At 56.5% G+C, this 14,924-nt stretch overlaps 1 protein-coding gene across 3 annotated transcripts in view; it reads left to right on the top strand.

Annotated features, from left to right (window-relative positions):
- PHYHD1 (phytanoyl-CoA dioxygenase domain containing 1) overlaps positions 1-13,003 on the top strand; it is a 135,541-nt gene extending 122,538 nt beyond the window's left edge. For all 3 annotated transcript variants that reach the window (XM_078641550.1, XM_078641551.1, XM_078641549.1), the window contains exons 11-12: positions 6,052-6,178; positions 12,629-13,003. In XM_078641550.1, coding sequence (XP_078497676.1) covers positions 6,052-6,178; positions 12,629-12,674 — 173 coding nt within the window. In that variant the 3' untranslated portion in view covers positions 12,675-13,003. The remainder of the gene's footprint in view (positions 1-6,051; positions 6,179-12,628) is intronic.
- Positions 13,004-14,924: the final 1,921 nt, after the last annotated feature.

Here is a 14,924-nt window from a genome sequence, read left to right as displayed (position 1 = left end):
ACCACACGCACGCACTTTACCCAGGGACCCAGTGGTAAAGTGCGCAGAAACAAAAATCACTAACACCAAGTCACAATTAAAAGCAAAAAGTTTAGGGGTGAACCTGCCAGAAGGGCCAAGTCCAACACCTCCTCACTATCTCAGGCAGGCCTGAAGCAGCTCGGAGCGGCACCTGCAGCACGCCCCCTCACTGATCTCAGGCAGGCCCGCAGCAGCTCGGAGCGGCGCCTCCAGCACGCCCCCTCACTGATCTCAGGCAGGCCCGCAGCAGCTCGGAGTGGCGTTTCCAGCGCACCCCTCACTGATCTCAGGCAGGCCTGCAGCAGCTCGGAGCGGCGCCTCCAGCGCCCCCCCTCACTGATCTCAGGCAGGCCCGCAGCAGCTCGGAGCGGCACCTGCAGCACGCCCCCTCACTGATCTCAGGCAGGCCCGCAGCAGCTCGGAGCGGCGCCTCCAGCACGCCCCCTCACTGATCTCAGGCAGGCCCGCAGCAGCTCGGAGTGGCGTCTCCAGCGCACCCCTCACTGATCTCAGGCAGGCCTGCAGCAGCTCGGAGCGGCGCCTCCAGCGCGCCCCCTCACTGATCTCAGGCAGGCCCGCAGCAGCTCGGAGCGGCGCCTCCAGCACGCCCCCTCACTGATCTCAGGCAGGCCCGCAGCAGCTCGGAGCGGTGCCTCCAGCACGCCCCCTCACTGATCTCAGGCAGGCCTGCAGCAGCTCGGAGCGGCGCCTCCAGCGCGCCCCCTCACTGATCTCAGGCATGCCCGCAGCAGCTCGGAGCGGTGCCTCCAGCACGCCCCCTCACTGATCTCAGGCAGGCCCGCAGCAGCTCGGAGCGGCGCCTCCAGCGCGCCCCCTCACTGATCTCAGGCATGCCCGCAGCAGCTCGGAGCGGTGCCTCCAGCACGCCCCCTCACTGATCTCAGGCAGGCCCGCAGCAGCTCGGAGCGGCGCCTCCAGCGCGCCCCCTCACTGATCTCAGGCATGCCCGCAGCAGCTCGGAGCGGTGCCTCCAGCACGCCCCCTCACTGATCTCAGGCAGGCCCGCAGCAGCTCGGAGCGCGCCTCCAGCGCACCCCCTCACTGATCTCAGGCAGGCCCGCAGCAGCTCGGAGCGGCGCCTCCAGCGCGCCCCCTCATTGATTTCAGGCAGGCCTGCAGCAGCTCGGAGTGGCGCCTCCAGCACGCCCCCTCACTGATCTCAGGCAGGCCCGCAGCAGCTCGGAGTGGCGCCTCCAGCACGCCCCCTCACTGATCTCAGGCAGGCCCGCAGCAGCTCGGAGCGGTGCCTCCAGCACGCCCCCTCACTGATCTCAGGCAGGCCCGCAGCAGCTCGGAGCGGCGCCTCCATCGCGCCCCCTCACTGATCTCAGGCAGGCCCGCAGCAGCTCGGAGCGGCGCCTCCAGCGCGCCCCCTCACTGATCTCAGGCATGCCCGCAGCAGCTCGGAGCGGTGCCTCCAGCACGCCCCCTCACTGATCTCAGGCAGGCCCGCAGCAGCTCGGAGCGGCGCCTCCAGCGCGCCCCCTCACTGATCTCAGGCATGCCCGCAGCAGCTCGGAGCGGTGCCTCCAGCGCGCCCCCTCACTGATCTCAGGCATGCCCGCAGCAGCTCGGAGCGGTGCCTCCAGCGCGCCCCCTCATTGATCTCAGGCAGGCCTGCAGCAGCTGGGAGTAACTTGTACCAGAGCATATGTGCACCCACCCCCCTTTTACCAGAGCATATGTGCACCCCACCACCCTGGTACCGGAGCATATGTGCACCCCGCCACCCTTGTACCAGAGCATATGTGCCCCCCACAACCCTAGTACCAGAGCATATGTGCACCCCACAACCCTAGTACCAGAGCATATGTGCACCCCGACACCCTTGTACTGGAGCATATGTGCACCCCACCACCCTTGTACCAGAGCATATGTGCACCCCACCACCCTTGTACCAGAGCATATGTGCACCCCACAACCCTAGTACCAGAGCATATGTGCACCCCGACACCCTTGTACTGGAGCATATGTGCCCCCCGCCACCCTTGTACCGGAGCATATGTGCATCCCGCCACCCTTGTACCGGAGCATATGTGCACCCTCCCACCCTTGTACCGGAGCATATGTGCACCCCGCCACCCTTGTACCGGAGCATATGTGCACCCCCACCACCCTTGTACTGGAGCATATGTGCACCCCGCCACCCTTGTACCGGAGCATATGTGCACCCCCACCACCCTTGTACTGGAGCATATGTGCACCCCGCCACCCTTGTACCGGAGCATATGTGCACCCCGCCACCCTTGTACCTGAGCATATGTGCCCCCGCCACCCTGGTACCGGAGCATATGTGCACCCCGCCACCCTTGTACCGGAGCATATGTTCACCCCGCCACCCTGGTACCGTAGCATATGTGCCGCCGCCACCCTGGTCCCGGAGCATTTGTGCACCCCGCCACACTGGTACCGGATAATATGTGCACCCCACCACCCTTGTACCGGAGCATATGTGAACTCCGCCACCCTGGTACCTGAGCATATGTGCACCCCGCCACCCTGGTACCGGGGCATATGTGCGCCGCACCACACTGGTACCGGAGCATATGTGCCCCCGCCACCCTTGTACCGGAGCATATGTGCCCCCGACACCCTTGTACCGGAGCATATGTGCCCCCGCCACCCTGGTACCGGAGCATATGTGCACCCCACCACCCTTGTACCGGAGCATATGTGCCCCCCGCCACCCTTGTACCGAGGCATATGTGCACCCCGCCACCCTTGTACCAGAGCATATGTGCACCCACCACCCTTATACCAGAGCATATGTGCACCCCACCACCCTGGTACCGGAGCATATGTGCACCCCGCCACCCTTGTACCAGAGCATATGTGCACCCCACCACCCTTGTACCGGAGCATATGTGCACCTCGCCACCCTTGTACCAGAGCATATGTGCACCCCACCACCCTTGTACCGGAGCATATGTGCACCCCGCCACCCTTGTACCTGAGCATATGTGCACCCCACCACCCTTGTACCGGAGCATATGTGCACCTCGCCACCCTTGTACCGGAGCATATGTGCACCTCGCCACCCTTGTACCAGAGCATATGTGCACCCCGCCACCCTTGTACCGGAGCATATGTGCCCCCACCACCTTTGTACCGGAGCATATGTGCGCCCCGCCACACTGGTACCGGAGCATATGTGCACCCCCCCCACCCTTGTACCGGAGCATATATGCCCCCCCCCCACCCTTGTACCGAGGCATATGTGCACCCCGCCACCCTTGTACCAGAGCATATGTGCACCCACCACCCTTATACCAGAGCATATGTGCACCCCACCACCCTGGTACCGGAGCATATGTGCACCCCGCCACCCTTGTACCAGAGCATATGTGCACCCCACCACCCTTGTACCGGAGCATATGTGCACCTCGCCACCCTTGTACCAGAGCATATGTGCACCCCACCACCCTTGTACCGGAGCATATGTGCACCCCGCCACCCTTGTACCTGAGCATATGTGCACCCCCCCCACCCTTGTACCGGAGCATATATGCCCCCGCCACCTTTGTACCGGAGCATATGTGCACCCCACCACCCTTGTACCGGAGCATATGTGCACCCCACCACCCTTGTACCGGAGCATATGTGCACCTCGCCACCCTTGTACCAGAGCATATGTGCACCCACCACCCTTATACCAGAGCATATGTGCACCCCACCACCCTGGTACCGGAGCATATGTGCACCCCGCCACCCTTGTACCAGAGCATATGTGCACCCCACCACCCTTGTACCGGAGCATATGTGCACCCCACCACCCTTGTACCGGAGCATATGTGCACCTCGCCACCCTTGTACCAGAGCATATGTGCACCCCACCATCATTGTACCGGAGCATATGTGCCCCCACCACCTTTGTACCGGAGCATATGTGCACCCCGCCCACCCTTGTACCGGAGCATATATGCCCCCGCCACCCTTGTACCGAGGCATATGTGCACCCCGCCACCCTTGTACCAGAGCATATGTGCACCCACCACCCTTATACCAGAGCATATGTGCACCCCACCACCCTGGTACCGGAGCATATGTGCACCCCGCCACCCTTGTACCAGAGCATATGTGCACCCCACCACCCTTGTACCGGAGCATATGTGCACCCCACCACCCTTGTACCGGAGCATATGTGCACCTCGCCACCCTTGTACCAGAGCATATGTGCACCCCACCATCATTGTACCGGAGCATATGTGCCCCCACCACCTTTGTACCGGAGCATATGTGCGCCCCGCCACACTGGTACCGGAGCATATGTGCACCCCCCCCACCCTTGTACCGGAGCATATATGCCCCCGCCACCCTTGTACCGGAGCATATGGGCCCCCGACACCCTGGTACCGGAGCATATGTGCACCCCGCCACCCTTGTACCAGAGCATATGTGCACCTCACCACCCTAGAACCGGAGCATATATGCCCCCGACACCCTGGTACCGGAGCATATGTGCCCCACGCCATCCTTGTACCGGAGCATATGTGCACCCCGCCACCCTTGTACCGGAGCATATGTGCACCCCACCACCCTTGTACCAGAGCATATGTGCACCCCGCCACCCTTGTACCGGAGCATATGTTCACCCCGCCACCCTGGTACCGTAGCATATGTGCCGCCGCCACCCTTGTACCGGAGCATATATGCACCCTCCCACCCTTGTACCGGAGCATATGTGCACCCCGCCACCCTTGTACCGGAGCATATGTGCACCCCGCCACCCTTGTACCGGAGCATATGTGCACCCTCCCACCCTTGTACCGGAGCATATGTGCACCCCGCCACCCTTGTACCGGAGCATATGTGCACCCCGCCACCCTTGTACCGGAGCATATGTGCACCCTCCCACCCTTGTACCGGAGCATATGTGCACCCCGCCACCCTTGTACCGGAGCATATGTGCACCCCGCCACCCTTGTACCGGAGCATATGTGCACCCTCCCACCCTTGTACCGGAGCATATGTTCACCCCGCCACACTGGTACCGGAGCATATGTGCCCCCGACACCCTTGTACCGGATCATATGTGCACCCCGACACCCTTGTACCGGAGCATATATGCGCCCCACCACCCTTGTACCGGAGCATAGGTTCACCCCACCACCCTTGTACCGGAGCATATGTGCACCCCGCCACCCTTGTACCGGAGCATATGTGCACCTCACCACCCTGGAACCGGAGCATATGTGCACCTCACCACCCTGGAACCGGAGCATATGTGCACCCCGCCACCCTGGTACCGGAGCATATGTGCCCCCGACACCCTTGCACCGGATCATATGTGCACCCCACCACCCTTGTACCGGAGCATATGTGCACCCCGCCACCCTTGTACCGGAGCATATGTGCACCTCACCACCCTGGAACCGGAGCATATGTGCACCCCGCCACCCTGGTACCGGAGCATATGTGCACCCCGCCACCCTTGTACCGGAGCATATGTGCCCCCGACACCCTTGTACCGGAGCATATGTGCACCTCACCACCCTGGAACCGGAGCATATGTGCACCCCGCCACCCTGGTACCGGAGCATATGTGCGCCCGCCACCCTTGTACCGGAGCATATGTGCACCCCGCCACCCTGTTACCGGAGCATATGTGCACCCCGCCACCCTTGTACCGGAGCATATGTGCACCCCGCCACCCTTGTACCGGAGCATATGTGCACCCCCCACCCTTGTACCGGAGCATATGTGCACCTCACCACCCTGGAACCAGAGCATATGTGCACCCCGCCACAAGGGGTACCGGAGCATATGTGCGCCCAAACACCCTTGTACCGGAGCATATGTGCGCCCGCCACCCTGTTACCGGAGCAAATGTGCCCCACACCATCCTTGTGCCCCACTGTAGGTGCAACCCATCTTCCTTGTGCTGTGCCTATTACCATTGTGCTGTAGAATATGTGACCTCCTTTCGGTGTAGCACCGATGCGACTAGCACAGGTGCGAACGATCATGCGTGTACCCTAACTTGTGTTTTCTCGTTTTTGACAATGGCAGGCAGTCTTGTGCTCATCCACGGGGAGGTCGTGCACAAGAGTGAGCTGAACGCCTCCGACAGATCCCGCCACTCCTACTCCTTTCACGTGATGGATGCACGAGACACAACATGGAGCCCTGAGAACTGGTGAGTAAGGTGCTGGAGCCATGGGATGTGGAGAGAGGCCTAGGAGCAGTGTATGTGGTAGGGTAAAGGGTACTCACAGAGTGCATCATCCACCTTAGAAGCGTTTCTTGGCACCATAGAATCCAGGGAAGGGGAGAGTGAGCCGCTCTGTAAATGACACAGGCTCCTCTAAGGACATGCATCTTTGGTAGGAAGCCAGTTTGAGAGTTTAGCCTCTTCTCTTCCGCATGATCCACTCCTGAGACTTTTGTAGCCGAATGTGAGAATTTTCAGCAGGAACATTGCCAAAGAGCAGCTGAACGAGGCAGTAAGTTTCTCAATTTCCTCTCTGCATGTTGTGAGTCGATGATTTGAATGCGGTTCTTTGGTGGAAGCCATTGCAGATTGTGTGAGACAAAGGTGGCTATGTTAAAAGCTTGCGCATCGACTCAGCTATATAGGGTAGTCCATAAAAATATCACGTATCAAAAGCAAAACAAGAGGAAGTCCTTTCTAGTGGTGCTCACACGGTGATAGCACCAAGCAATCGGGGGTCCAAAATACCGTACTGTATATAGTGCAGTCTGGAAAACGTGATCACAAAGCACTGAGCACACTCTCTGCTGTTTCTGTAGACTCCTTGATAAGAAAGTCAATGTATGAATATATAATGTTCAAATTCTGACATTTATTCGCATCAAAATTCTGTATATGGAATAAATTCATTCAACCATGGAGGCAGTCGACGTGTTTCGCCCACAGGACTTTTTCAAGGCTAAAGCAGCGTCCAACCACCAATATTGTGGACTGGAATACAAGAGAGATCCGCCGCACTTGGCAGGTCCTTCCAACAAGAAGTCAATTTATGGTCGTCGCCGAGCAATCAAACCAGTCCCCAAATGGATCGACTGCCATCCTGACCCAAATAAACACCAAAATCAGTGATACCCTAAAGACGCCGACCAGTAATCATCAGACGAGAAGTCAAGTCAAGTCAGGATTTATATAGCGCGCTACATACCCATAGGGTCTCAAGGCGCTTGAGGAAGGGTGGGGAATTACTTGTTGAATATCCAAGTTTTAAGTTGCTTTCTGAATGCTGGGTGGTTCTGAGTAAGGCGAAGGTGAGCGGGAAGTGAGTTCCAGGTTTTAGCTGCAAGGTAGGAGAAGGATCTACCTCCCATGGTGGTTTTGTTGATGCGAGGTACAGTGGCAAGGGCTTGGTTGGAGGATCGTAGCTGACGGGAGGGGGTGTAGAAGGACAGTCGTGTATTGAGGTATTCGGGTCCAAGTTCGTAAAGTGCTTTGTGTGCGTGGGTTAGGAGGCGGAAAGTAATCCTTTTATTTACGGGGAGCCAGTGGAGGTTTTTCAGGTGACCAGAGATGTGTTCTTTACACGGGATGTCTAGTATGAGCCTGGCTGAAGCGTTCTGGATGCGTTGGATTTTTTTCTGGAGTTTTGCGGTGGTACCGGCGTAGAGGGTGTTTCCGTAGTCCAGGCGGCTCGTGACCAGTGCGTGGCTGACCGTTTTTCTAGTTTCGGTGGGGATCCAGCGAAATGTTTTTTTGAGCATGCGAAGAATGTTGAAGCAAGATGATGAAACGGCGTTGACTTGTCTGGTCATCGAGAGTGAGGAGTCCAGGATGACGCCCAGGTTCCGTGTGTGGTCCGTCGGGATGAGAGCTTTTCCAAGGGCCTCTGGCCACCAAGAGTCATCCCAGGCGGAGGGGGAGGTGCCTAAGATGAGGACTTCTGTTTTGTCTGAGTTCAGTTTCAGACGGCTGTGCTTCATCCACTCGGCTACTTCTTTCATTCCTTCGTGTAAGTTGGTTTTGGCGGTGTTAGGGTCTTTGGTGAGTGAGAGGATCAGTTGAGTGTCGTCAGCGTAGGAGATGATGTTGAGATTGTGTTGGCGAGCGATGGCCACAAGGGGGCTCATGTAGACGTTGAAGAGGGTGGGGCTGAGTGACGATCCTTGTGGCACGCCGCAGATGACTTCAGAGGCCTTTGACTTGAATGGTGGGAGGCGGACTCTCTGGGTTCTTCCGGTGAGGAACGAGGTGATCCATTCCAGTGCTTTTCCTTGGATTCCGACGTTTCTGAGGCGCTGTAGAAGGGTGCTATGACAGACTGTGTCGAAGGCAGCGGAGAGGTCGAGGAGGATGAGGGCGACTGTGTCTCCATTGTCCAGTAGAGTTCGAATGTCGTCTGTTGCTGCGATAAGTGCGGTTTCAGTGCTGTGTTTGGCTCGGAAGCCGGACTGTGAGGGGTCGAGGGATTTGTTGGTTTCGAGGAAGGTGGCGAGCTGGTTGTTGACAGCTTTCTCGATGACTTTGGCCGGGAAAGGAAGAAGCGAGATGGGGCGGTAGTTTTTGAGTTCGGTGGGGCCAGCTGTGTGTTTTTTCAGGAGGGCGCTGAGTTCTGCGTGTTTCCAGCTTTCCGGGAAGGTGGCGGAGTTGAGGGAGCAGTTGATGACATCTCGGAGGTGTGGTGCTATGATGGAGTTTGCTTTGTTGAAGATGTGGTGAGGGCATGGGTCAGTTGGGGATCCTGAGTGGATGGAGTTCATCAGGCGGATGGTGTCCTCAGTGGAGATTGGGTTCCAGTCGTTAAGGATGTTCAAGGGGGGTGAAGGTCCTGCAGAAGGTTGGATGGGTTGGTTTCCGGGTCGGTTGTCGAAGCTGTTGTGGATGTCTGCGATTTTGTTGTGGAAGAAGGAAGCTAGGGAGTCGCAGAGGGCTTGGGAGGGGGTGATGTCGTTGGAGTTGGCTGATGGGTTGGTAAATTCTTTGACGATGTTGAATAATTCCTTGCTGTTATGGGCGTTGTTGTCTAGTCAGTCTTTGAATGCGGCTTTCTTGGCGGATCGGATTAGTTGGTGGTGTATGCGGGTGGCGTTTTTGAAGGCGTCCCTGTTGCTGGTGTTTGGGTCTTTTTTCCAGGCCTTCTCGAGGGAGCGACAGAGTTTCTTCGATTTCTTAAGATCATCGTTGAACCAAGAGGCGTTTTTGCTGCCTAGTTTGCTTTGACGTTTTTTCAACGGTGCTAGGATGTCGGCGCTGTTGGATAGCCATTGGGTGAGGTTAATGGCTGCTTGGTCGGGGTTTGAGGAGTGAGCGGGGGGGTTTAGAAGAAGCGATGAGGAGATCTGGTCGATGGTGATTTTGTTCCAGTTTCTTCGCAGGGTGAGAAGCATAAATAATCTATAGCCAAATCAGGCACTTTATCCACACAGGATCATGATAAGCCGAGTACGAGTAATGGCCCGAAGAGACTCTGCAGATTGTGGTTTAGACTATCCATGGTCGCTTGTTCAACACAAGTAAGGTTGTGGCTTCGGGGTTCTGACAGTATGGGAGCAGGGCATTTGGTGATAAACTCACGCACAGGCGGTGCCAACGTGGAGTCCGCATTGAACAAAAGCATTTAAAAGAGTAATGGGAATGATCAGAATCGGAGCATATGTGCTCCCGCCACCCTTGCACGAAAGATCCTTGTGCGGTCTCAGGCACGGTTTCAAAGAATGGCAACAGGGCCAGGCCATCTCTAACTTGCATCCGACTACACCATTAGTGCTTCAAAACTGCTATTGTTAAAGGTTGGCACTCTATAAAACACTGAAAAATATAAATTAGTAACTAAATAAGAATCAGATACATAGAGATGGAGTTCTTCATTGAAGATAAGATCATTAATGAGAGATCTATTGGGCTGAAGGTCTCGCACTGATGAGTCCTCCTTTGAGACATGAATATGGTTAAGTGGAAACGGTGGCGTCCTGTTTAGGGACATGGACATGATGGAATATAGGTGTTTCAGCTCTTAGGAGGATAAATGCCTCAGTCATAATCATATAATTGAAAGGAAGAGGTGAGAATAGGTGTCTGGTCCAATCACGGTCAAAGAAGAGGAACCAGCATCATCTGGCATGTTATGGCCATACTATGAGATTTATACAGCGCATGGCGACCCAAAGGCATCCCAGTGCCTCTTGCAGTAGCATCGGGCATGCTATGCTATGAGATTTATAAAGCACATGGCGAACCAAAGGCGTCCCAGTGACTCATGCAGCAGCATCAGGCATGATATGCAAAGAGATTTATTTAGCACGTGGTGACCCGAAGGCATCCCAGTGATTCATGTAGTAGCAGCATCGGGCATGCTATGCTATGAGATTTATAAAGCTCATGGCTACCCAAAGGCATCCGAGTGACGATTGTAGTAGCAGCATCGTTCATGATCTGCTATGAGATTTATAAAACACATGTCGACCCGAAGACATCCCAGTGCCTCTTGTAGTAGCAGCATCGGACATGATATGCTATGCTCTGATATTTATAAAGCGCATGGCGACCCAAAGGCATCCCGGTGCCTCTTGTAGTAGCAGCATAGGACATGATGTGCTATGCTATGAGATTTATAAAGCACATGGCGACCCAAAGGCATCCCAGTGCCTCTTGTAGCAGCATCGGCCATGATCTGCTATGAGATTTATAAAGCGCATGGCGACCCGAAGGCATCCCGGTGCCTCTTGCAGCAGCAGCATCGGGCATCACTTAGGAGCCGGACACACCACAGTCCCCTCATACAGGGGTCTGCGCTGAGCCTGCCACTTAAGAGGGAGAGGAGTGAGTGAGCTGGGATACACATCTTCTCCTCCCTCACCTTGACCTCAGAATTCCTGCCCATTTATTTGTATTTATTTATTGCATTTTCATATTGTGCGAACTCGACTCGAAGGAATGGGAGCGCTTTGCATGAGCACCAGTTGCATTACACAAGGACACATTCATTTAGTGCCTATATAAAGAATTAAGGTATGGACACAACCTTACGTCTCACCATTGCCATGAGGTCTGAAGGAGGGCGCGAGGGTGGGGGTCAGTGTTCCACACTTACAATAACTGAAGACCTTGGAGCCAGGGATTGAGTGAGCGGCTAAAGGGCGAATGTTTGATGGTCAGCGTATGAGTAAGTAATGTAAAGTGTGCGCGTGGCCTCAGTCACTAAAGTCCAATAACTCATATGATCCATACATGTTGTATGATCGCTCATCCTGTATCGTGTGCTCATCCTCTGCATGATGGATGTCATTGGCTATGCTGGATGTGATGTCACAGTTGGGTGTGCATACCCAGGAGTGGTTTACACATATTTGTTTACATGTGAGTTGTCGTGTTTTAGATTGCGCGTGCTGTTTGTTCTGGGCTATGAGTAGACTTTTCAAAGGGAGCCTTTTGTGTACCAAGGAGGTGTTAATAGGATGGTTTATTCCGATGCGGTTTGTGTATTTGTTTGTTTATGCCTCGAGGTGAGACTTATTCTCTCATTGTTTGTGCTGCATAAATAATAGAGGGTGAGAAGTATCCTGAACCAGCTCTGTGGGCTCTGAAGCTTCCTCGTCCGAGGGTGGGGGGACAGCCTCAGCTGAGGGCCCTCAGGAGGCGGCCTCAGCTGCTGAGGGCCCTTGGGAGGCGGCCTCTGCTCTGGGCCCTTGAGAGGTGGCCTCCTCTCGGGCCCCTTGAGTAACAGCCTCAGCTTTGGGCCCTTGGGAGGCGGCCTCAGCTCTGGGCCCTTGAGAGGTGGCCTCCGCTCGGGCCCCTTGAGTAACAGCCTCAGCTTTGGGCCCTTGGGAGGCGGCCTCAGCTCTGGGCCCTTGGGAGGCAGCCTCAGCTCAGACCCTTGGGAGGTGGCCTCCGCTCGGGCCCCTTGAGTAACAGCCTCAGCTTTGGGCCCTTGGGAGGCGGCCACCGCTCTGGGCCCTTGGGAGGCGGCCCCAGCTCTGGGCGCTTAGGAGGCGACCTCAGCTCTGGGCCCTTGGGAGGCAGCCTCAGCTCTGGGCCCTTGGGAGGCGTCCTCAGCTCTGGGCCCTTGAGAGGCGGCCTCAGCTCCAGGCCTTTGGGAGGCAGGCTAGGCCTCAGCTCTGGGCCCTTGGGAGGCAGCCTCCGCTCTGGGTCCTTGGGAGGCAGCCCCAGCTCTGGGCCCTTGGGAGGCGGCCTCAGCTCTGGGCCCTTGGGAGGCGGCCTCAGCTCTGGGCCCTTGGGAGGCGGCCTCCGCTCTGCACCCTTGGGAGGCGGCCTCCGCTCTGGGCCCTTGGGAGGCGGCCTCAGCTCGGGGCCCTTAGGAGGCAGCGTCCGCTCTGGGCTCTTGGGAGGCGGCCTCCGCTCTGGGCCCTTGGGAGGCCATGGGGAGCCCAGAGTCCATCTTAGCTACAACTTTCACCGGGGCGTCAATGGAGCAAACTCATTGCCAATCCAGTGAAATCCTCCCACATCACAGTTAAGCAGATTTTCCTGACCCGGTGGAGTGGTTCTTACAGGAAACCCTGGCTCAAGCCTCTTTCGAAGAGATAACAAACGTTCGCTGCCTTGCTTGCCACGGAGGGCCCTCGCTGGAGGTCGGTGGGGAGGGCGAGAGTAGAATGGCTTCTTCTGGTTCTGCTAACTCTGGTTTCTTTGTGTTTTTCCAAGGCTACAGCCCACCCCCGAGCTGCCGTTTCCCCCCCTGTACGTGTGATGACAGCGCCATGGACTGCGCGAGTGGAGGTCGCCCACACTTGAATTGTGGCTGAACAGAGCCCAGATGGACTTAAAACCCCCTGCCCAGGACCCTGGAGCCCACCAGTGCTACCCCTTTCCAAAGACCTCAGACCATGAAGCCTGGAGCCCGCCGGTACCACCGCTCAACAGCGTCCTCTGCCAACCGGAGACCGCCACGTGATCCCAGGTTTACCTCTGTCCTCCTACACATTCCACAACCCTATCTGAGACTCTGCTTTGCCCCTTCTAACTGCCCTGTGTGTGCCCCCAGAGCGTCTGATGCCACCCCAGCCATCCGCAGCCTCAGGGGCCTTGCATTCCTTATGAGCCGTCAGCGTGCCGTACAAGTCCTCCAACCCACCCAGAGAGACCCTCTGATCCCCAGATAAGTGCTGTGACCTCCAAGCCCCAAACACCCTCAGATACTCCTCTGCCCCCAACCCCCAAGGACTTTTTGGAGCCTATGGGCCTCCTGTTCATCCAGAGGATCTTTGTGTCCTTCAGTGCAGGCCACAACCTGAGAGCGTCATGAAGACTCCTCTGTATCTTCACAGCGCTGCTTGCAGCTGCCCCCAGTACCCTTTGTTGAGCCCTCGCCCTCAGGGCTGGGGGCGCTGCTGAAGCTGTGGGCAGGAGAAACGGCACAGCCCGCCAGGCTGGTGGCAGGTCAGCTCTTCATCTGCCTCACACAGCCCCCTCTAGAGGCCCCACTACTGACCAGCTAGTGACCTTCATTGCCAGCCTCTTGAGTTAGTGGTCCCCCCTGCTGACCCGTTGGACTGCTGATACTCGTTATTGGCTCCTCGGGTATTGATCCAGACTGCCAGCCCCTTGGGCTACTGATAATCATCACCTGCCTTTCAGGTATCCCCGCTGCCACCTCCTTGAGCTATTGATATTACTGGCCTCCTGGGCTAGTGGTCCCCAAGGCCAACACCTTGGGCCAGTGGTATTTCTTATCGGCGAACACAAGGAGATGGTGGACGGAGCGCTGTAACTTTTCAGACACTCGACCCCAGTCACTGATCTGGGTTTAATCCATCACCGTTCTTTAGCCCACTCTGCCACCCCAGTTCAGACATGGCTATATGCAAATCAGTCTGACCCTGTGCCTCATGGGAACAGTCCAGCCCGAACTGCCAAGCCATGCCTTCCCTGGACCGGAAACAAGCATCCAAGGACCACTGAATTCAAGCTAGCCTGGCTGATGAGGGGTGTTACCCCGAAATCGGTCCCAGGATGCTTGTTTCCGGTCCAGGGAAGACATGGCTTGGCAGTTCGGGCTGGACTGTTCCCATGAGGCACAGGGTCAAGACTGATTTGCATATGGCTGGGTCTGAACAGGGATGGCAGAGTGAGCTAAAGAACGATGATGTATTCAACCCAGATCTGTGACTGGGCGTGAGTGTCTGAAAAGTTTCAGCGCTCCGTCCATCCACTCCTTGTGTTTTCTGGATTTATTATCCGCCCTTCAGGTAGGTGTCCCTGCTGCTGGCCCATTGGGCTAGTGACGGTCATTACTGGCCCTTCAGGTAGTCAACCCCGCTGCTAGCCTCGTAGGCGTTTTTGATAACATCTAGTCTTCATGCAGGCGACCTCTTCTGAACCTCAAACACCCCGACTGATACGCAGGGACAGACCTTGCGAAGCCACTGCTCAGGGCTGCAGCTGCTACTGATGCTAGGGGCCCTCTGCTATGATAAGACCACAATAAAGTGATCCATCGCTGCATCTGTATGCGTCGTTTCTTTTACGCAAAGCTGAGATCTCAGCAGCTGTGTTATGGGATGCCGTGTGTATGAACGAAGCTGCAGATTCGTTTGAGTGTCGGTAGTCCTCCCGGCTTGGGATCCGCCAGGCTCCATGGTATGGTGGCGGCTGTCTTGTGAGAGGCGGCTCATGGTGCAGATGTTGCTGTCCTCGTCAGATCCATCGAGTTTGTGATCACACTTGCAGAGGTGCCGGCCCAGCCTTCCTGTAGGACCAACCTTCAGTGACCCACCCTGGCACAACCAGGCAGCCCTCCCCATGAGGATCTGTTCATGGGGTACGCCTCATGAAGAAAGCATCAGCCGCTGAGTGCAGTGACTAAATCACTGTTAGAAGAGTGAGCGTAATGTGTGCAGGTTTCAAAATATTCAAGCACTGCTCTACCCCCACCTTAACTTTCCATCCTACTTTTGACAGAGAGACGTAACGCCATCAGCCGCTTCTTCAGAAAACAAAC

The sequence above is a fragment of the Lissotriton helveticus genome, chromosome 5_1 (assembly GCF_964261635.1).
Source record: "Lissotriton helveticus chromosome 5_1, aLisHel1.1, whole genome shotgun sequence".
NCBI classification, from domain to species: Eukaryota; Metazoa; Chordata; class Amphibia; order Caudata; family Salamandridae; genus Lissotriton; species Lissotriton helveticus.
Note: the sequence above shows the minus strand (reverse complement) of the source record. Positions and strands in the feature narration are given on the sequence as shown.